The sequence below is a fragment of the Diuraphis noxia genome, unplaced genomic scaffold, assembly GCF_037042655.1.
Source record: "Diuraphis noxia isolate RWA-SAM2 unplaced genomic scaffold, SU_Dnox_SAM2 contig0002, whole genome shotgun sequence".
In the NCBI taxonomy this organism is placed as follows: Eukaryota; Metazoa; Arthropoda; class Insecta; order Hemiptera; family Aphididae; genus Diuraphis; species Diuraphis noxia.
The window spans coordinates 41,604,231-41,629,036 of NW_028301712.1; the positions used below are offsets into that span (position 1 = coordinate 41,604,231).

The 24,806-nt window shown below is 28.9% G+C and overlaps 4 protein-coding genes across 7 annotated transcripts in view; 3 read left to right on the plus strand and 1 right to left on the minus strand.

The window, feature by feature from the left end:
- The window catches only part of LOC107167820 (Kinesin family member 19A), a 55,350-nt gene that overhangs the window by 19,928 nt on the left and 10,616 nt on the right, over window positions 1–24,806 (minus strand). The window lies entirely within an intron of this gene.
- On the plus strand, window positions 556–2,098 carry LOC107167822 (uncharacterized). Its single transcript, XM_015517017.2, has 2 exons — window positions 556–706; window positions 1,525–2,098. The coding sequence occupies exons 1-2, from the start codon at window positions 695–697 to the stop codon at window positions 1,888–1,890; spliced, it is 378 nt and encodes a 125-aa protein (XP_015372503.2). The 5' UTR covers window positions 556–694; the 3' UTR covers window positions 1,891–2,098.
- LOC107167823 (uncharacterized) lies at window positions 15,256–16,715 on the plus strand. Its single transcript, XM_015517018.2, has 2 exons — window positions 15,256–15,410; window positions 16,142–16,715. The coding sequence occupies exons 1-2, from the start codon at window positions 15,399–15,401 to the stop codon at window positions 16,505–16,507; spliced, it is 378 nt and encodes a 125-aa protein (XP_015372504.2). The 5' UTR covers window positions 15,256–15,398; the 3' UTR covers window positions 16,508–16,715.
- Window positions 22,756–24,406, plus strand: LOC107167821 (uncharacterized). Its single transcript, XM_015517015.2, has 2 exons — window positions 22,756–22,902; window positions 23,778–24,406. Exons 1-2 carry the CDS (start codon window positions 22,891–22,893, stop codon window positions 24,147–24,149), a joined length of 384 nt encoding a protein of 127 aa, XP_015372501.1. The 5' UTR covers window positions 22,756–22,890; the 3' UTR covers window positions 24,150–24,406.

The window sequence follows — 24,806 nt, forward strand, 5'->3', positions numbered from 1 at the left end:
ATATGTATTAGTGTGTACGCTGTACGTATACATGCAACATATTGGATTAAATGAATGCTTTAGCAGCTACTTCGTATCGTTTCAGATTACTATCAGTTTATACTTTATCTATTAACTATACCTACTAGTATAATTTAAAAATTAAAACATTAAATAAATACAAATAACGTGTCGTATTCAGAACAAAAACAAAACATGTAATAATAATATGTCGTATGTATAATTTTATATTTTTCTTAACGGATTCACTTAACTATATAATATTATGTAGAAAAGTAATTTTACGAAACTGTCGACAGACGTAGTAGCCAATCAGACGATTTCGCGATCAAAGGCCGGTGCAAACGACATAAAAACAATATGACATAACATAATATAAATAATTATATAAAATATGTATATCTTTCAACACCACACCTCAGTAATTTTAATCCGTAGCGTAAAGGTCATAACGAAATCTGGTTAAATAGATTTCATTTGTTCACACAATATTGGCACTGGTGTCCGTTTTCTAATTGGATATGAATATTGTGAGCAGAATGATAATTTATGGACACTACTGTCACTGAGCGCAGTGTAAATGCGAATGGTATAAAACGGATCATCTGACTGGTGATAAGTATCAGTCATTCGTCTGTCTTCAGTCGCATTCATTCGACGTAGAAAATCAAGCCGACTCATAAACAAAATCACCATGCAGTTCCAAGTAAGTCGATAAAGAAAATATTAAGACGAATCTCCGCTCAAATTTTCAAACGACACTATTCAATAGATAAACATTTCATGATCTGATATATTTGATATTTTTACTGCCTTTTTGCTTGTTTCTCATGTGTCTAAATATTTTGAATATACGCAATAAACACATAAATATCTTATTTTATAACAGCATAACTCCAATAAAGTCCGTTGATCTAGAAAATATCAGTGTTATATACATTATATATTATAATGTGGTCTAACTTAAATGTACACCTATAGGTACACATTATAATGAACGACATATTATTATGACGTCTATATTATCAAAATAATTTTTTGATATCACATTTTTCGCAATCAGTTATCAAATTATCATCTTAACATTATAAATTCAATAAATATCCGGTAGTTTATTATGGCGGAAGGAAGATGTAGTAGGCTGCAGATATGAATAATGAATATTGAATAATAGTGTTGATCAGTGTTCTTTAACTTTAACTAACCATTCTAACCATTTATAATAGATAAAACTGTTTCCATTAGTCGTAAAATACATTTAACTTATGATCTAAATCATTCTTGAAAATCAATCTTTTCTTAAGTGTTGCCATCCGTTTCGGAACCACCTGATAACGTTTATCATACATTCATGTGTATATATATTTCGATCGGAATGTCGTAAAATATGTTATTTATACAACGAATGACGTACCCGGATTTAATGCGAATACCTACCTATCACTTGAAAACCACTAATATGGCTATATTATGCATAATACAATTCTAAATAATGTAAGAAAATGCGTCTTATGCGTGTTTTAGGTGACTTTCGCAGTGCTCGCCGCGGTCATGTGCTTCGCCGCTGCCGCCCCCGCAACTGAAGAAATCAAATCATCATCGCCATCGACGTCGGCCCAATCGGCCGTTTCTGGCGCCGATCGTAGCAAACGTTTCGTGGCCATCGCTGCACCATACGCCGCCGCACCTTACGTGGCTGCTGCACCTTACGTGGCCGCAGCGCCTTACGTGGCCGCTTCACCATACACCGCCACCCCTTACGTGGCCGCCCCATACGCCGCTGCCCCTTACGCAATCGCTTCTCCACACGCCGCTCCATACGTCTCGTCGTACACCACTTACCCGTACGTAGCCAAGACCTTGGCTTCTCCGTACACTTACTACCCATGAACGGCCGCTTTCACTCGTGACTATCCTCAGCTGTATTCTGGAAGTAGTACGACTATTAAACATCACTCGATGGATTCTGCTGCCTCTCGTTACTTCTTAACGAAATAACTTTATAAAAATTAAATTTTTTTTAACTCTGATTGTAATTTATTCAAACATATGAAAGCATGTCTTGTTGAAATGTAAATAAAAATCTAATTTTTTCCTATATCTTATCGTATAATATTGTTTCCTATAAAAGCATCAAACACATAGGATTTTCATTAATACACGGTAATGACTAATGAGATATTCCTTACTATTAAAAGAATAACTGAACATCTAAATCAAATTAAAAGAAAGAAAACTATATCATTTAAAAAATTAATGTTATATGTAGGTGTATTTATCAGTGTATTTATGCTTTTTACTTGATCACTTAAATACATAATCGTATATATTTTTAATATGTCCTACTCTTATACGTTATGGTCTAAGTGTTTAAAATGTGTATTAATTCCGTATAAAAATATGATATATACATGTGCTTATATAGTTACACTAGTCACACTTGTTCATTTAAAATTTAAAAAAATAAATATTTTAAATAAAAATTTCTCAAGACTTAGTTTGTTGTTATTCATATTTTGAGGTTTGACTAAAAGGCCTAGGATAATACCGTACATATTTTTATTTTTTTAATATAATTTTAAAAGTTAAATTATTGAATACTATGATAGTTATGGTTATTATAATGTTTAAGAAAAATTACTTAATTCAAAAATAAATTGTTCTGAACAATTTCTGAACTTATTCTGTTAGGATTTTTCTTTTATGCAAAACATGATTGGTGATAAAACGATATCAAGAACATATATCTATATTTTTGGATTGGTCTATGGTATTATACTAAATAATGTCAGAAAAAAAATACGTATTATATATATCAGTATGAGGAGCGTATGATATTCCAATATTTTCGATAGGTATTTTATTTATAAGGCACATCGTTATACATCATTGTATTGAAAATATTACTATCTTTTTTTTATTCTTCTTGACACAATTGGAAATATTATAGAAACACGCAGTGGCCACTGACGTAATATTACGATTCGTATACCTACGCATAAGACAGTAATTGGATGAGTGGCTGGAGGTCCGACCCTGAAATATTTATAAGTAAATACATATTAGCAGTGAACATTATTTATTGACTATTGAATTAAGAATTATTTTATATTTCGTTTAAAGTAGAATAATGAAATAAGTATCTAAAGAGTTTTTATATTTTAAACGAACACTTACGAATGTCATATATTTTAGATTTTATAATTATTAGATTCAAAAATGTGAGAAAAGTTAAAATGGACCTATTTTAATTGACTGCCGATAAAAAAAATAAATAAAAAAAAACACGAACATTAAAAAAATAAAATAAAAATGATTTGTTTTCTAATTTATCATATTTTAGTTTGACAAATTTTAATGTTTATAAGTTAAATATAATAAAAATCAGTTTATCATTTCAATCAGTCTGTATATTATTGCTGTATAATATGCATTATGTAAGACGTAATTACATCAATAATGTAATATTAAATACAACTTACAAATTGAGATTTTAGGAAATAACTCTATCTCTACAATTCTAATTCTTTTTCCAAACCTGTGTTTGCGTACAAAACAATAAAAAAAACAATAAATAACTTGCATTGCAGATGGCTCACGCAACTTTACACGCATGTAAATATTATTCGAATTCGAGTGAACTACTTTTTTTCGCATAATACAATCTAAAAACATTTATAAATGTGACAAATAGTTTAATTAATTGAATATTTTATTGTCGATAACTTTTTGGTTTTTATTTTAATTTTGGTATGTTTGGTATCAGATTATAAATGCATACATTTTGTAATAATAATAAAGAATAAACAGGAATACCTATAAGTTAAAAAAAATCTTAAATGCTTGATAAGATGCTTCTTTTTGGGCCTTGGAAAATCAACTATTTTTCCTCCCTATTAATCCAGCTACTCTTACCTCACATCTAATTCGAATGTATCACTTCATGAATAATATCACTCATCATGAATCACTAGTGAGCTAATGATGCCTTAAACATGATTTAGTGGCCCATGATTGGATCTTTAAATTTTAGTGAACCATTAAATTAATACATTTTTATATTTAACCTGGGCAATAACATTGCATATTTAATACATCTTTATGATGTTGTAATGATAATTATAACTAATAAGGCTTAGGCTACATGGCTACATATTTTAAATAAAATATATATAAATATACACAGTCAAAGGAATCTTATAACTGAACTGCAGTGTGCAAGTATCAAGTCAGTGGCGATACCGAAATATTTACATTTCGAATGTCTTATATCAAATAAACCTGACATCTGTTTCTTTTATAAAAACTCTAATACAGTGGTGGTGAGAGAAAATTTTAAGCGAAACCATGTTATCAGTATAATAAACGTAATATTTATTTAAGCCAAGTCGGTTATTTGTTTCAATTTTTATCGGACAGTCGTGACCAAACACAACAACACTTGTTAGTTATTAGTTGTTATACTTTATGAGCGCATCAAGTAATAATATATTGTTCACCTATTGGCGCTATTGATTATATTACAGAAGCGTTTCTCAACCAGGGGATTGCGAACACTTTGACTCGGTGTCGCACAGGTAAAAAATAATAAAACGCTGATTTAAAATTAATATTGATAATGATAATCCTATCTTTACTGTTCAAATTTTTATTTAATATAGATGGAGGGGGGGTCGCGAAGTGACCATATTTTATACCTATTTTGGGAGTCGCTACACTAAAAAGGTTGAGAAACGATGTATTACAGTAACTACCACTACCTATAGGTTAGGTATAGCTATAGCTATATTAATAATAATTTAATACATTATTTGTGTCGACTATTGAACACATTTCGCAGGTTCGCGCACATGTCATCGAACCAAATATGCCAAGTACGCATGTTTGCTATACTCAGTGGTTTTCGTGAAAACAAACAACCGGTTGCACACACGCGTGTAGTGTAACGTCGTACCCACAAGTGTGGGTAGGTGGGTAAGTGTATGCTGCAGTAGCTGTAGTCGCGCACACACGATGTTTTCACGAACCATAGCGGCGAAAGAAAATTCTTGTCGACTGTAAACGTGCAGTTTCGAAGTCGCCGCCTGAGTCTACACGTCGACGATGCGTTTTCTGTGCATGCAGTGCGTCGTGATCCTGAGCGTTCTGGTGACCGTCCGGTGTTTCGTATCCACTCCTGAACCTCTGAAAGCGGCCTCCAACATACTACGTTGGGTGTTGGCCAACGACAATGACTGGACAACAATCCTCACCCAGAAACTGGATGTGAAAGTGGTGGACTTTGACACCATGTTAGCCGACCTGAAACTGACCCAAGAACCGGATGCCGGGATCACACCGAATGCGATCATCCAGCGGTTGGTCACCCACGAGGGAACAACGGGTTCACAGATTATGTACGGCATACGAGTATTGGGCATTGCGTTAAACAATCAGTTCATGACAACGTTGATGGTGCACTCTTACTTGACGTCTAAGTTCGCCGAAAGTAAGCAAGCTGACCCGGCAGCCATACGGGTTTGTATATCCAAAATCCAGTTGTCGATAGTGAATTTCTTGAGCAAATTGGCTTTCTTCGGTCATCCGATAGATATTTACAGTCAGTTAAATGATGAAATTAATGAGTTTTTCAAAACAAATAATGAAATATTGAATAGCACAAAAACAAAAATGTCAACAACAATACGCAATACCATAATGCAGTTCTTGTCAACATTATTAGAGACTACCAAAGAAAAAGTACAGGAAGCTTCATATAACTTCAAGAACATAAATGACGAAACAATTCAAAACATTATGATCGACTTAAAATTAATAGGCTATGATTTGACAAGTACCATTGAAAAAATTGAAATTCATAATCTGTACTCTATGATTATTGAGATAGATAATTATGAGCAGGTAAACGTCAGTAGTATTGGATTAGATTTCATAGAAAAGAGATTTAATATCCAGAAGTATTTACCCAAAATAGACAAACCACAATTAGAATAAATTGATAATTCAATTCACTTTTCTTTACATCAATAATATTATACTAACAATTAAGTCTATAAGTCATGACGTTGACGTCATATTTTATAAGTTAAGTTTTCAACATTAACAAATGGGTATTTGGACTTATTTATTATATTCATTATTTAAAATACCTATATAATATATTTATGTGATTATCATTTACATTTTATTGTTTGATAGAGTGTCATATTGATATATGGTATTATATCTATAATTATAATTAATAACGAGTCGTATTATAATAAATATGTAATTTAAAAAAAAAAAAACTAAATATGTTAATAATTAATAATATAACTATTATTATACAGTATTAAACAATATTTAATTAATATTATAATAAAATTATATATATATTATCGAGTTTTAAACTGTTCATCAAAGACTATAATAACAATTTATAATATGAACTTCTATTTCATAATCTGGGTGAACTTGAGTCAATTGGGAATTGAATAGTCTATAGATTATAAAATGATTGAATTAAGAGTATTTTTAAGCCTTTACTTTTTGTGAGAGATAGATAAGTACTGCTACGTATTTACCGTTAGGGGGGTGGAGTTGACGGAAAATATTTTAGTTATCATAAAATGCCTATAAAAAAAATTTTATGATCTATTTAATATTGTAAAAAGTGACTTGAAAAAATAAAAAATATCAAAGGTGATACAATACCGGCAATGGAAAGGTTATCGATTATTCTAAAGTAAGTATACATTTTTTATTTGAGTAAATACTTTATTATTTTCTTCTTATGACTTTTTAAATAAAACTGAAATTGAGTAAGTACTATATATATAATACTTATCGAAACAAATTAAATAAATGATAATACCTATAGTAGGTATCATATTTATAATTGATATTAACATCTGTGCTTAAAAAAAAAAAAAAAATACGAAAATAAATATAGACCTAATTGTGGGGTGGCAAACCGTTACTACAGCAAGGAATTACATTGACGGTCTAACAAATCACAGCAACGTGAAAGGACACAACACAGACTAAAATAATTTAATATCTAAAGATTAAAAGTATGTTATCGTGTCTTGGCGGGTATTTACAAGTTATTACGATGACTTTTTACTATTCAGCTATTGTCACCGTTATAATTATGTTGGTTATCTTAACAACTCAAGTCACTACTTTCCCACTATAAAATTATATAAAAATATAAAAGTAAGTATGACAATTAGGTATATTTTATTTCTCGGTAAGTAGCATATTATGTTACATGAAAACAGTTTTTTGGTAGGTAGGACACTGACGCAGGCACGTCATGTGCTGTGGTCTGCCTCAAGAAATATATCGAGAATTATATTACACGAGTACCTGCACATTCAAATACAGAATTGTATTTATTTCTTATTTTACTAAAAATCTACAGATTGACAACAGCATTTAAAATACTTCAAAACTTAAAAGATATAATTAACTTTGTACTTTATTGATTATAGCCCATAACCTATTATAGGTACCTAATACCTATATTATAAAATAATTGAATAAAAACATAAAATGTATGAAAAACAACTTTTACTTCGTTCATTTTCAGGTTTGCGTAACTTATTATTCCGTTTAGGGTTTTAATAATAATAATAATAATAATAATAATAATAAAAACATTCAAAACCAACAAACACATAAAAATTGTCTCTATAATAATTCACACACATCAACCATAATACAAAATATATATCTGCGTTTGAGGGCGTTGAACTATTTGATGGCTGTCCGATAAAGTATAAACCATTCAGTATAATATTATACTTTACTATACAGTCAACGGACTTTTTATTTTGTACAAATACCAACTTTAATTATAAAATCCAATTTACAATATAAAGAGTTCTAGCAACTAACTTTTTCTGAAGAGTCAGAACTCGGAAGATTTAATAACACAACAAATAAATTGACTACCTATCCAATTGTTTGTAGGAAAAAGATTTAGTTACTAATGCGGCTGCCTAATGCCTATATAATAGTTAAAATAAATACCCTATACATTTAGAGCTGTGAATACTATAAAAATCTTAAAAATCCTGCATGAAATTCAATATAAGTATCTATAGGTACTATAATATTGTACTATAAAGAATCATAATTTAAAATAATATAAAATCCATCAAATGTAAAATATGTTAAATTATAGATATTAATAATTAAATTAACAAGTGTATTAACAGAAAATGTAATTATTTATAAATTAAAATTAGGTAAACAATAACAAATAAAATGCGTGAATAGTTTTAGTTGATGGAAATTACTAAAAATATCGAAAATGTATTAAAAAATGAAGAAAACCTCTAAAATCATGTGTCAAAAAATGCAAACAAAAAGTTTTAAATTGAATTCCTACTTAGAACCTATTTAATTGAAATTTTGTGTTAATGAAGGTATTTTTTTCTACAACACACTAAAACGATGATTTTTTTCTACAAATTCACAATGATTATCATCTATTGATACTATAAATTAATAATCACGGCATGATGATAAGTATTATGCGATTAACTGCGCATAAATTATTATCATATATTACTAAAAATATTATTAAAATCACAAGCATAATAATATTTTCGTTGACCTCGGTTAATAAATTCGTCATTAACGCATCGCTGCGTCCTATGAAAACAAAATCGAAATCGTCTGAAACATGCTATTCAATCGATTAGAATGTTATTGTAAATATATGTATACGCACGCGAATGGGATCACACGTAGGCTTTCCGAAGGGCGTGCGTACGTAGAAGGCCCTGTATAATCGTGATGGTGATAGACTGCTGCACAGTAGACAAATGGCATTATTAATAATAAAAAGTGTTAAAACAATTTAAGTAGGTATGTGTATTGTATTAATTTCCGCGCGAGCCGAAAACCGAGTTGCACACTGTTATCACGCGTTTATTGACATCAATATTTTTATTGTAATTTGTAATATTCCGTTGTCCACTTTATGTGTTTCAACTTTCAATTACTTATATTCTACTGCTCGTCATTGCAGTCTACACGCGTTTTAAATTCACGACATTGACATAACGCATAGTAATATAGTAGGTATAATATAGTAGGTGAATCATACATTATAACTTTGGTATTTAATATATAATATTCCTATCAAGGATTTTGTTGGAAAAATTGTCGGAAACGGTTAAAACTGAATTATATATTCAATAGTGAAAAAAACCAACTGCCACATAAACCTTAACTATAGAAAACAGTATTTACTTATTGCTAATACAACTACAATAGAAGAAAACCTGAAAATAAAAGTACTAATAATTTGTATTCTTAATGTACTCTCATATTTTGATGAAAATGTCAAATCTTTAGAGTTTTTCGTTTTTAAACAACAAAAATAAAAAATCGACGAAGCGCGATATACTGATTACTATTCTAGTATACTCTTTTTTTCGTAATTTGTTTTTATTATATTTTAAAACAAAGTATTTTTACAATATGTACAATACCTCAATAAATATGACCATAATATTATCATATTACCGAGGCAAATTATAGATTGAAATCACTTATAAGATATGAAATAAGTATAAAAATATACTCATTGTTATCGTATATTAACATCATAGATAGGTCGTAGTCTGTATAGGTAACCTATACATTAAATTATTCATCGCAGATAATTTGTGGTAAATCCATTAAGATCACAATATAACTATCATGTGCAACATCAACATCACAATTTATTATATCTTTAAATATTATATCCAAATACTCAGCTCGATTAGAACCAGTTACAAATAAACTGCAGGCAAAATCCATTGATTTAAATTCGGTCCAAAATCATATTCAAGATTTTTTAACTATATTTAATAATAATAGAGAACAATCAGATATCATTTTTAATGATATTTTTAATAATTCCGTATTTATGGCAGAAATTAAAATTCCACGTATTACATCCAAACAAAAAAGTACATCAAATTACGAAACCTATTCTGCTTAACACTATTACAGACTTTCTATTTTTATTCCGTACTTAGATTCACTAATATCATCTCTTTCACGACGATTTTCAAGTACAAATAAAATAGCATTCTCAATAAGTCACTGCATCCTACAAATATTAAAAATTACACCATTAATGATTTCAAAGAAAAAATTAAGCTGATTAGCGATCATTATGAAATTGAAAATATGATAGAGGAATCTAATATTTGCTAATATTTGGTATCAGTATTGAATTGATAAAAATTTGATTGACTCCTAGTCTGATGAAATTTCGTATGTTGATTTATTGGCTCAATGCGAATATTATCCTGCAATTTTTCAAATACTTAATATTTTTATATCACTGCCTTCGACAACGTGCACAAAGAAAGATTGTTCAGTACATTAAGACGAATAAAAATGTTCGCTCGACTACAGGAGAAGATCGTTTAAATGGGTTGTGTGTGATGAGCCTTCATCGTGAAAGAGTTAACGCAGACAAAGATATTTTCATTCAGGATGTCATCAATATGTTTGGAATAAAACGAAGAAATTTGCAGTTCTTATTTACTGATACCGAATAATATACTTAATTATATTATTTAATTTCTATTTTTTATATATACTTATTAAAATTATTATTTATTTATTTATTTATTTATTCGTATGACAATTATTATTTATTTATTTATTCATATGGCAATTATTCCGTTCAGAATGTAATATAACATGCATGTTGAATGTATACATTTATATGTGAAAAATAACATTAAATCTTTATTATCTTACATTCAACATTTTTTTTTTATTTTGACCCCCCTAAAATGTTACCTATAGGCGCTCATGGCAATCAGTGAAGAAACTTTCTTTTATTTTTCTTGAGAAATACGAAAGTACCTACAGGGAATTATTCCTTTTTACCCACGCAGAGTACCAAATTTTTACTACCTCCTCCAAAAGGTTATAACAGACAAACAAATTATAAGACACATAATTGTAGAACCAACAAATTCATTGCTCCTCTCAGAATCTAAAATACCTAACTATTTGTTATTGGTAATAACGATTAATCCTAATTTATTGTAATAACTTATTACTATAAATCATACATTATATGTATGTATAGTGCTATTGTGCAACATATTAAGCATATGCAATTTATTTAATAATTGCTAACATGTATACCTTACGTTTATTTTTATATAATGCATTTATAATATTATTTTATCGGTTTAGATACCTACCTAAATACCTGTAATTCAAAACTTATGCCCAGGGGCGTATTTAGATATATATATATTTTTTTTTTGGGGGGGGGGATGTGGTATTTTCTCCAACTGAAATTCCCAATTCATAAGCAGACTTCATAAATAATTCCTGGATTTCGGGGGGGGGGGGGAGCTGAAGCCCCCTCAGTCACCCCCATAAATACGCCCCTGCTTATGCCTGTTATATATTTACGCCAACCGACATGAATTAATATTTTATAACTTGAATCATAAGATATTGATGTATAGAAATCCTTAAACGCCCTATACGGCTATATCTAGGTATCATTAAAACTGATAATATATTGAGACTTTATTTGAAAAATACAACTGACAAATTTAGTAAAATGTGCATAACCACAGTTGAAAGTTTTCAACCGATAAGAGTGATAATGATAAAGGTATAACGTATAGGTACATAATATGTATACATGTCATTTGCAAATGGTCGAATAATTAAATTTTTATTTGATTTTACTATCCACCAAGGTAAATGACCCGACGTTAATCTATTTCAAGTCTGCCAAATAATCAAAATAAAAAGTTTTTGTAGGTATTGTTTTAAAAACTAAACTAACATAGTAACATTATTTATTGCTATTCTATTCGTTATTTACTATAACAAATTATGTATAGTTAATAAATATGTAAAATATGTAAATATATGAAATATGTTTAATTTCGTTTATTTCGATATTATTGTTTTAAAACTTGAACCTTATTTTTTAAATTACTAATTAATTATTATACATGACAATTCGAGTATATAAAATGGATAAAAATGTATTTTATAACTATACATTTTTGTTAATTTTTAGCTATCTTAAACCAGTTAATGTTAGAGTTAAAAAAAAAAATTCAAATGTTCCAGCAAATGCAACCAAACAATGACAAATAACATTGAACATACCCATAGCCATCATCGTCTGATCGTCATTCATGTTTATCCTGAGCTTAACTCTGCGCCCTTGAAGATAAAAAATATTATGTATGACAATTTACGATATTATAAATATTGCAAACGTGACATTTTCATATTATTTTGATGTGAATTGGATAAGTAGTTTCACTTATAAATTATAATTGACAATATTATAGATACTTAATCGACAAATGGGTTTAATTGAAAATACATATTCGAGTAACTAAAATATTCAATGTTCACCTAACTTAGGTCTTATCGAGTTAAGACTAAAACTAATTTTTTCACTTTTCACAGTTATTAATAGTTGATACAATTCTTAACAACTCTTTGAATTATATTTTATATTTTTATAAAAAAATTTTTAAGGACTGTAATCCTTAATATAAACTTTTTGGTAGCTCAGAAACAACGCATTTTAATTTTGAATTAGGTTGACATTTAGGTTTTAAAAAAAAGTTATCAAGTGAATATCTTATAGTAAAAAAGGAGGGGGTTTTTATTTGAAAAACAGAAGTTTGTATCGACACAGGACACTCCATAAGTACGAATAGTACTCAAGAATTTGAAAATTTGAAAAATTCTAAATCGTAATAATTTGAACATATTATGTATTATTAAAGGAAAACAGGCGAATGATCAAGCTTTGCGAACCAGGGAAAGTTTTATCAATACAATATTGTGAACTATAACAATTTTATGTACAGTCCGCATAGAATGCATATGATTTAATTTAAACATAACAATATGTCACATTAAAACTTGATTATTGATTTGGTTTTCTGGCAAAGTTTCCATTTTTTTTTTTAAACTTAAGTTGTAATCGGGCCAAAAATACCACATTGTTATCCAACATTGATAATTTTACAATTATTCGAGTATTCCTTTCGAGTTTGATTCACCTTCCACGCTGCGATGGTCACTTTCAAACATATAGATAATAATAATATGTAACAGTTATTGCGTTTATCAGACGACCATCGTTGAATAATAAATGTCACACACACATGGATTTGAATGACGTGTAGTTTTATACACTTATACACATATATGGTCGCGTGGTCGTCTGCCTACTGCTTATAATATGTAATAATTTAAAAGTGAACGCAATCTTTTTATTGAAATATTTGGCAGCTAGGTTTTATTTTTTAATTCAATCATTATTTTATATTATCATTGACATGATAATATATCTATATTATATTCCCTCGGTCGTACCGTTCTAAAAACTCGAAGCCTTGGAACATTATGCCTGATACGCATTTTTTAACAAAACACTAAAACGGTATTCGTTCTTCGTAGATAGTAATAATGGTATATGCGTATATACAGCCAAATAATATAAACATAATATCTAGACTACATAAATATGTAAATAATAAGTTATATACAATTGTTTTTATTTACTTGTATTATATGTTTAATGCAGATATGATAGGACCTAACTAGTTAGTTTAAGTAGGATTCAGTAGTATTGGGAAATTATTCAGTGCTTATGGCAATTATAGACATAGTTATTTAGTTTTTTAGTATTAAGTTTAAACATTTCTAAATCATTACTTATGATATAGGTAAGTAAGTTATATTCATGTCATACATCATAAAGTAATGATGCAATATAAAAGATAAGTACAAATTAGATTAAATCCAATGCTATTATTATTGCTCTGAAAAAGCTAAAATAATCAAAAACGAGCTAGCAGGAAAATGCTTTTCAGTACATACATCTAGAGGTATATTAAAAATTTACCGCATCATGGATTAGGTCACTAGCTGTGATAGTTTAGTTAAATTAAGTTGATATAAATAACATTTAGTTCAAATTATTTGAATTCGATGATAAATTATTATTAATTCATTTTTCTACATTATAGTATAATGATATGTTGAACCTATTATTATATAAAAATGATCATAATATTTTATAATATCATATATTTTTTACTAACCGATGAAGTCTACAACACGTATCGTAGAATGCCAGAATGGTGTGAATAGTAGTTCGTAGTATACAAAATATAAATTATTTAAAATTATCACTGTGCATAAAAAATAATAATAACGAAACGTTTCCAACCTATAAACGGATAGTAATTATGGTTGTTAATAATTGTTATATTTCATTTAAATATCCAATTTCACCAAAATTTGAATTTTTAACTCAATTAATCATCATAGTATCTCAAATGAACTGGACTAGACAAGTAAAATGAAATCTTGGCTAAGTTTACTCCCCAAAGTCATTTGCTACCAGAAATCTCTTTCATAATCCAAGATTGAAACATTTTTAGAAATCTTAAAGCCAAAAAGTTATTGTAAAGATACACTAAAAAAACACGTTATTCTAAAACCATGGTATGTCTCACCGTAGTAAAAAGGATAGACTATAATAGTTATATATTACATCAAAAAAACTGTACTAGAATTTTGCATTTTGAATTAGGGTTACTGGAAGTCATGACTTTCCAATGAATTAACACACTGTAAGTTACGTGTATACGTTAATGGGTGGATAAGAATTTATTATTTAAATAAATGAATATTTAGAATTTATAAATGAAATAGATAACAGTATAATCTGAATGTTTTAAGTAAGTATACACCTTATAACAGTCGTATGTATGGATTTTTGTTTTACGTGTCATTTGTAAAGTATACCTGGGTACACAATACATTTAATAAATGTCACAAAAAAATGTACTTGATTTGATAAGTATAAATAATTTAATAAATATAGGTAACAGTAGGTATAATCGTATAATATTATTAATAATTCTGAAATACCAAAATGTTTGTACCACACCAATCGATTACTGATTTTTAATTATTGTGCATACCTATATAGTTTTATTCATTGAATAAATAATTTTAATAATAATACTAATAATTTCAATGATTGTACATTGAATTACAGAGCGCGATGTACAAATTTTTAATTTTATTGATGTATTCACATAATCAATATTTTTATTTTTGATTATTTACTGAAGTATCAGTGACTATCTAAAACGTATTGGGCTGTTTCGTTTGTTCGTAAAGTATTGGCACTGGTGTCGATTTTCTAATTGAATATGAATATTGTGTGCAGAATGGTGATTCATAGGCGTCAATGCCACTGAATTAAATGTGGACGATATAAAACGGATCATCTGGTCAGTGGTAAGTATCAGTTCTTCGTCTGCATCCAGTCGCAATCATTCAACGTAAATCAAATCGATCAACTCACAAACAAAATCGCCATGCAATTCCAAGTAAGTCGTATCGTGATAACTCTGTTCTGACAGCACCGTTCAATCGTCGAACATTTCGCGATCATATGACGTAGTATTGCTACGGTTTAAAAAAAAAAAAATGTAATATGTGTCTGAATAATAATTTATTGCGAATACACAATAAACACATTCATAACATGAATAATATTAATATACTGGAAATCTTACTCTGTAGATCTAATAAAGCACGAGCTGTCATATACATATTATACATTATTGGTGTCGAATGCATATTGCTACATCGTGACAATCTTTGAATTTTAAAAATCATCACACATCATAATAATACACTTCATTATAATGCACTATATGCGCGGAATACGACGCCTATATCCTATATTATTTTTATTTTTTTTTCGCAATCGGTTATTAATTTATTATCGTGATATCATTAATATCATACATTTTCGTTATGTTATTTCGTATGGCGGCCTTTAGTAATGAAGAACGTTGATCAGTAGTGTTATATAAGTAACTATTATAAGCAGTGGTATTATGGTTATATTAAATTGTTATATGTAGGTATATTAAAATGATTTTAAAATTCGTTAATTTTTATCTATCTTTACAAATAGTACAAAATATCATCGATGGAGGGGGGGAGTGTTGAATCCTCCTGATATATACATTTCACTAAACAAATATTTAGCGATGTATAATTAACTTCTAAATAGGTAACTAAAAAAAAATGCATCTTGTGCGTGTTTCAGGTGACTTTCACAGTGCTCGCCGCGGTCATGTGCTTCGCCGCTGCCGCCCCCGCAACTGAAGAAATCAAATCATCATCGCCATCGACGTCGGCCCAATCGGCCGTTTCTGGCGCCGATCGTAGCAAACGTTTCGTGGCCATCGCTGCACCATACGCCGCCGCACCTTACGTGGCGGCTGCACCTTACGTGGCCGCAGCGCCTTACGTGGCCGCTTCACCATACACCGCCACCCCTTACGTGGCCGCCCCATACGCCGCTGCCCCTTACGCAATCGCTTCTCCACACGCCGCTCCATACGTCTCGTCGTACACCACTTACCCGTACGTAGCCAAGACCTTGGCTTCTCCGTACACTTACTACCCATGAACGGCCGCTTTCACTCGTGACTACCCTCAGCTATATTCGGATAGAAGTACGACACGTAATGTGATGGACTGTACATATCGAATAACTTCCCAATGAAATAACTTTATGAAAAAATAAAAACTGATTAACCCTGATTGGAATGTATTCAAACATATACCTATGAAACTATGTCTTATTGAATTGTAAATAAAAATGAAATATTTTCAAATCACTTGCCTATTGTTTAATATTGTTTCCTAAAAACATCATATATTATTTGGCTTGATAAATGATAATTTTCCTAACTGTAAAGTATAGGAAAATACGAATAGCCACAACAAGGAAATGTATGTAATTTCAAGAACTAATATCAATGGTTTTTTTGCTTTTTTAAAAGTACCTATCTACCTACTACAAAGTTGATTAGGATCTTAGGTTAGGTTAGGTTAGCATATAGGTACATAAAGTATAAATAATATATAAGCAAGATTGAAGTCAAGAACAGTTATACAAAAAATGTTATTCAGCTTAGAATACATTTAGTATTATATCTAATTTGGTTATACATTTATAATTTATAAATAAACTTATTATAGCACCAAGTAATGTTTGGATGTTATGTTACCAATAGAAAAATACTATTAATTTCACTTAAAATAATTCTTTCAATGAAACCTGTAAATTTAAAAAACTGATTTTTTGACTTGTTTCGTATTATATTATAGATTTCATAATATAAATTGACTACTAAATATAAAATAATATTCAAATCTCTATAAACTTCATAACATTTTATGTACTCTATTACATAAATTTACATGAAAATATTTATAGGTATATATATATAAAACATGATAGTAGGTACGCAAAGTGTGCGTATTCTAAAATTAACATTTTTACCCAACTGTACAAGGTGACCTCATTTTTGAAAATCGTTTTATATATTATATAAATATCTAATGTTGTGAAGATTTGAACTTCAAACGCCCATCAAAATTTAATTTGACCTTCCAGTATTATCATTTATCGATTAAGATACATAATTTTGTAATACATTTTCATATCTGATATTTTTCTTGCACATTTGGTTGATATATATATTAGAAAAAGAAATAGTAATTAATGATATTATAATTAGAGATATAGTCTTCAAAATTGTATTATAATATATTTATTATAATTGTCATGGAAACTTGATATGAATACTGTTGGGGGGTGTATTTAGAAAAACTTTGATTTTCTAACGGGTTAGGTTATATAGTTATATGGATGAAATGATATGTTGTTTACTCTAAGGTTACCGCACATCTTAAGAAATTGACACTTTGTGAGACAACATTATATTATTATTATTACTATTATTATTATTCCATTTTTTTATTTGGTTATCACAAAGTAATAGTATTGCAATTTTATATACACTGTGATTTTTAAGCGTAGGTATTAAATATAATATTGCATATTTTCATGAAACACGCACAGATAAATTTGGCTATCTGTCTATCTGTTAGTCAGTCTGTCTGAAAAGGTTTCGAAACGAATGAACCTATTTTGACGGGGTTTTAATAGGTATTTTATTACTTGATTAATATTAATATTAATTAAATAATAAAATCATTATTAATATTAATTGAATAATATTAAAAATGATTGGATAGCATTTTGCTTATACCCACCTTTTAGCACTTGATTGAGCATAGATGCAAATATACAATCAAACAATAGGAATTCAAAAATATAAAAAAACCGGTCAAGTGCGAGTTGGCTCGCGCACCGAGGGTTCCGTAGTCCGTACAAACCTGTAGGTATATAAGTAAAAGTTCACCCATCACGACAATCGAGTCATAGTTATGGTATTTTTATTGCAAAATTAAATTTATAACATCAAAATATGGAAAGCTGGAGGATCATAAATACGCGTTCATGAGGAAAAGGATTAGAAGTTTAAAATTATTTGAAAAAAAAAAAAAATATGTGATCTAACTAAAAATTTACGGTTTTCGTAATTTTTCCTATATCTGTACTATATGACGTGACTTCGTACGAAATTTCAAGATTCTAAGTTCACGGGAAGTACCCTGTAGGTTTTGATTCCCGTGCGAGTTTCGAAAATTTGCGGAAATTTGCGGCCTAAATGGCTGTATCTTTTGATTGCGTTGGCTTAGAAGGTTGATTTTTCTACAGCTTCCAGGGACAGTAGACCTGAGTATCATATACAAATTTCAGTTTGATACCTCCACGCGTTCCTGAGAAAAACGCTCTTGATAGACGGACGGACGGACGGACAACAAAGTGATGTTATAAGGGTTCCGTTTTTTTCTTTTGAAGTACGGAACCCTAAAAAATACGATACGAGTAAGCACAGAAAAACGTACCGTTGCTGTTTTTAAGAACCTCACTAAATACTTCTTTCAAAATTTTAATTTATCATTTCAATAGAATATTGTCGTTTTTAAGGATAAAAACGATATAAAAATATCTTTATATATATTATAAAAAACTTTTCATGTAACATTCGCTCCAACATTTGCCAATTATTTTCGTTTTTTCCGTTTTAACATGACTTAAATTTTACAATTTTACAAAGTTTACTATTATACCTTAAAAGTGAAATAAAATAGTATATCGAGAAACAGCGACTAACGACTAATAGTGGATTCTATATGTTACTCTAAGCTAACAATCCAAAAACTCAGGTATTTAATATTGAACATTTTTTTCAAAAATCACAAAAATATAATAATATACTATTATAAGCGCATCATGTTATATTTTACAATAGTTTCATTTTTTGTGAAGCCCAATGACCTATGATGTCGAAGGTCTTAAATTGATAAAAAAAAAAAAAATATATATATATATATATTATACTACAATATGCATGTAGATAAAAATAATAACTATACAGATGAACGTTACGTAAACATGTATTTCATAAGATTAGGATAGCGCTTGGTTGTAGATGGTTTCTATCTACGGACTACGATCAATAATTTACGAATTATAATTTATAACTAAATAACAAAAATTGGTTAAGAATAAATTCAAAATTATTATTATTATTATTATTATTATTATATACGTTTGAATATTTGACAATTACAGTATTTTCAAAGAGTAAACATCGATCCCTCATAAAAATGTTTGTAACTTAACACAATTGTTTCTAGTAAATAAACTTATAATGACATACGAGTCTTAATCATAATTCAAATTTTCAAGTCTTAAGTTTTTAATAAAAATTTTAATAAATTTTTCACTATTAAAAAATGATCAAATGTTCGTGGTTTTTATGATTTTTGTAAAAAATTAAATTTTTATATTTAGTATGACAATTTTAATGATTATTTTTTCTATATTTTTTATAAATGTGATAAGTGAAGACGCTTGTTAATTGTTTCTTCTTAAACACTTCAATGTTATAAAATTGTATGGTATTATGACTATTATGAGTATTGAGTATAAAGCAGTAATCCTCACTAGGACTTTAGAAAGGGTTAAATGTAATTTTCGCAAATTATTTGCGGGCCGCTTCCATTTTTTTCATATTTATTTTAATTTGTTCAATCAGTATAAAATATTTTTACAATAAGCACAAATGCACAATAGATGGAGGGATGCACAAGAGTGCTTGATTAGCTTGATTACAAAAAACTATTCAATAATAGCATTTAATGAGAATAAAAATATAAAATATAAAAATTTGCAACTGTTCATTGAATTTGGTGGAGAATAATAAAATGAGACATAATATTTTATTAGGAAAGGGTATCATATGAAAAGTTCAAGAATGTGACACAAATGTTTCTCTTGAACTTTGGATTTTAATTAAACAATTTAATTTTGACGTGTGGGCTGTAATAAATTTGTTAAAAGGCCGCATGCTGCCCGTGGGCTGCGTATAGTGGGGACCGCTGGTATAAAGTGCTTTTTTAAGCATCCGTAACATATGTAAAACGCTAAAACATTTCAGTGCTTTATGTCTTGTCAATAATTATAATAGTTTGTCCACTAGTGGAATTTTAATTATGTAATGTGTAAGTAACAAAAATAAATTATGTGGATGATAAACAGTTAATATACCTAATATGTTAACATTTTAATCAAATTATTCAGTTTCAATTTGGAACTGAAACTTAAGATGCTGTAAAATTAAAACTACCTAGCAAAAATAATATGTCATCTTATCTAGATATTGGAATGATGATCAGAAATCGTCTCGTCAATAAATTACATGCTTTTTATTTTTATCGTTAGCTACCTACCAACTAGAGATGAAGAGTCTACTGTCCAGTTTTGTAGACACAAACTACATATTATGTATTATTGTCATACAGTCTATAGTTCAACTTTTTCTGTTGTATTTATAAAAATGTTATTTATACCTAACAAGGTACTGAAAAAATAAATGTCAATGAGCTTATTATTATAGTTCATCGAAAAAAGAAGATATTCATTCTACTTCTCATGATGGACATTAGGAATTCTTTGTGCATTTTTTAAGGATTGCAACGCTACAGTTTATTATTTTTATTACAGTGATGACCTTGCGAGTTGCGATGCAGCCTAAATGTCTCACGTCCTGTTTTCACTTAAACAATCGATATTTTTATTTTACTTTCTGTAACGTAATAACGTATAATTTTTAATTTTTTTATATAACATTTATATTTGTATCTCTAATACATTTTAGATGTATTGGTTACAATAGATATACTTATTTAGTTTGAACATCACATAATTATTGAAAGTAATGAATAAATTAAACGAATCTGAATAGATAGAAAATGTATTCTAAAATGTTATGCAGTCATTAAAATTAATAATTAATTATTATAACTCATGATATTATTATTATTAATAACTATTGTGCTTTATACTAGCAATCAATATTTTATAAGTTATAATACATACATACTATCAAATTATTTATTTATTTAAGTTTAAATCGTTTTTTTTACAATACATTGGCTGTTCCAAAATTATTGATGACAACAAAAGATAATATCGATATCTGTTAAGTTGTTAAGTATATGGGACATAGCCATATAGGTGTGTTTATAATGTATATTATTCATTATCAATTTATTTATAATCAATTATCGGGACGTGTCTCCATTTTTTTTTCAATAATTCTTATTTTTAATATCGTAATGTTAAAATGACCATCATCATCATCATTACTATTATTTTTCTACTTTTGTGGCACGGATAACTTGACCAACGTTCGTGATGCCTCTTGGGGCCGTGACTTTCAGTTTCAATACCTTTAATAGTATTTTAGTAATTAGTTATTACGAATATTTACTACTCTTATTCATTAAAACTTAGATTTTTTTTTAAACGTATTTATGAGAAAATTCTATAAAGTTAATGTTTTAAATTAAAATTAAATTAATAATAATAATTTATTCAAATAACACAAATAAATTGTGGTTAAAATATATACTTATTAAATCATTGATAATAGCAATAATAAATTAACAATATTTAGTATAGCTAGTTAAGTATTATATTTTATAATTATGTATGTTAGTTTATTTAGAAGCTGTTTTCAATCCTCGATTAAAATAAGTTGTCTAGGTTATTATAAGATAGATATATGAAAAATTTTTGAAACTTATATTGCATGCATGCTGTATATAGAAAATAGTATTCTAAATAATGGAAGACAAATAGGTGAAATAAGTGAGTAGACATAAATATCTACTTGTGTCTGACCATATAGATGAAGTTTTTTCCTGCATCTAAAAAGTTGCTACCTGAAATATTTGAGCACTTATGTCTTCTTTTAATTATAGTGATATACGTTTTGATATAATTGATAATTCAATATAGGTACTTGTCTGCAGAAAATCACAGTTTAAACTCTTCGTATAGGAATTCAGCAATATATATTACCATACAATTATTATTATGAAATCAATGATCAATATCAAAATCACTGTTGATAATAACGATAAAATTATGACGTGTTGAAGTTATATTTATAACGAAATTATTATGCTCAGATGTCTCTTATTATCATATAGCTGTACAAATACGATAACTGATAAGTAATAAGTTAATACTAATAAAGTAATAACCTACCACAATAAAGTGTGTATTATTCAACAAATGCTGCTTAAGTATAACTAATGTATAAAACCATTATTGTGTTATCAGACCGTCCATCGGCGATTAGAATTCTTTGTTTTGGCATCATCATTCATCGACGACAACGACGGTGTCGTAATTACAAATGTCAGTGGTGCGCAGAGAATAACAATTGGGCGTTGGACGATCGAACTGACCGTATATAAGGGGCTAACAGACCAACAGTGATCATCAGTCAATCTACGACCGTACACATCGTTCGTCAAAAACCCTCAAGACAGCAACAGAACCATAAACACAAAATCACCATGCAATTCCAAGTTTGTATTTTATACTATATATTAATGCAATACCTTAAAGCCGTACATTTTATTGCTATACCTTCTTAAGACTTTCCTAGTTTCGATCTGTTATGATTATTGACAACTGTCTATATTTTTATTTTACAAATCTTCATAATTTTATACAACGTTATAATATATCGTCATTGATATTAAATTAATTGCACTTATACGTATTATATAACAGTTTAAATTGTATACATATAGTATGCATGTGATTATCTTCATTCTTCTTCGTCGTCAATTATATTATGTGGGGTTACTTGAATTTCTGAAGTAGCCAGCTATTTTTTTTTTTTAATACTTTAAAGATTGATTGGTTTATTTTAATTTTCATTAGATATACCTACTATATCAAAATAGTTAGGTAAGTTCAGGTAGTAAGGTGGTAGAAATGCGTACTTAAGTAATCGATCTGATATGTAACTATTTAAGTACTATATGTATGAGTGGATAGAGTGGATCACTCCCTTTGAAACTATATATTCCAATGATCCGTTTCTCGTTTATAAGTGAGCTTTTAGAAATGTGTGATACTTTTATTAGTCTCACAAATACTAATATTAGATATTTGCAATATTCTTTAAGCTTACACTTCTTTTCAAAAAATATCTGTGTATGATAGATTCTATCTTATAATAGTAGCATTTTTTTGTGTCTAGATTCCATGGTTTAGATTTTTTCATTCCTAGATTCCCCTCTTGACTATGACAACCCGATGGATGTATAATATACCTGAGTTATAGTTTAGGAACAATCCGGATAATGAAATTCTTTATCGTTAGGTTTAAGATTTTATGCGTTTGTTAAAACACTATTATATAGGTAATATATATATGTACATTTTATTCCAGGTGTCTTTCGCCCTCATCGCTATGATCGTGTGCTTCGCCGCCGCAGCCGAAGAAGCCAAAACAGCATCCGACAAGTCCGCAGCCACTAAGTCCGCCACCGACAGAAGCAAACGTGGCCTGTACGCTCCACTCATCACCTCCCCGTATGCCCCAGCGTACGCAGCACCATATGCAGCTCCGTACACCGCCCCTTACGCTGCCCCATATGCCGCCCCTTACGCCGCCCCTTATGTTGCCCCTTACGCAGCACCGTACGCCGCCCCATACGTAGCATCACCTTATGCAGTCGCCGCCCCATACACTTCTTCTTACGTATCTTCCTACGGAGCTTACCCATACGGTTATGCAGCTTCACCATACGGTTTCTACTAATCGACAACTTCTGCATGCACATAATATTATTGTTATATATCTTTATTATAACAGATTTATATTCAGTAATATGGCAACACATAAATATAATTAAATATAATTAAATATAATTTTGTATTTGAAAAAAAAAAGTATACACACTAATGAACATGATATATTATGTTAAGCAGTAACATACACTGTACCTAACTAATATAAGTACGTATTTTCTTGTAGTTTTATTATTTTGTAAATAAATATATCTTAAAATCAAATAATTCGTGTTTTGTTTTTTCAATCCCATATACACTTTTAATATATATTAGAGTTTATTATTGATTACCAGTTACAATATAACATTTAAGTAGGTACTCGCAAAGCGTCGATCATGTTTACAAAGAACCCGAAAATGTTGAAACGCTATTAAATTTGATTGTAATGTTCAAATATTAAAACTGTTTTGTATGTTTCTTGAAAATTGTTATATACTATTGTTATATATATTAAATAATTATATATTTACAATAATTGGTTTACCGTGCATATATAAATATACTAGTATAGTACCTACTAGGTACACCAAAGAGAAATGTGAATTCAGCTACTGTAATTTTCATCACCTGAAGGTTCGCATTTTTAATAACTAATAAGTACAGTAGTGCAGCAGTCACTTACATT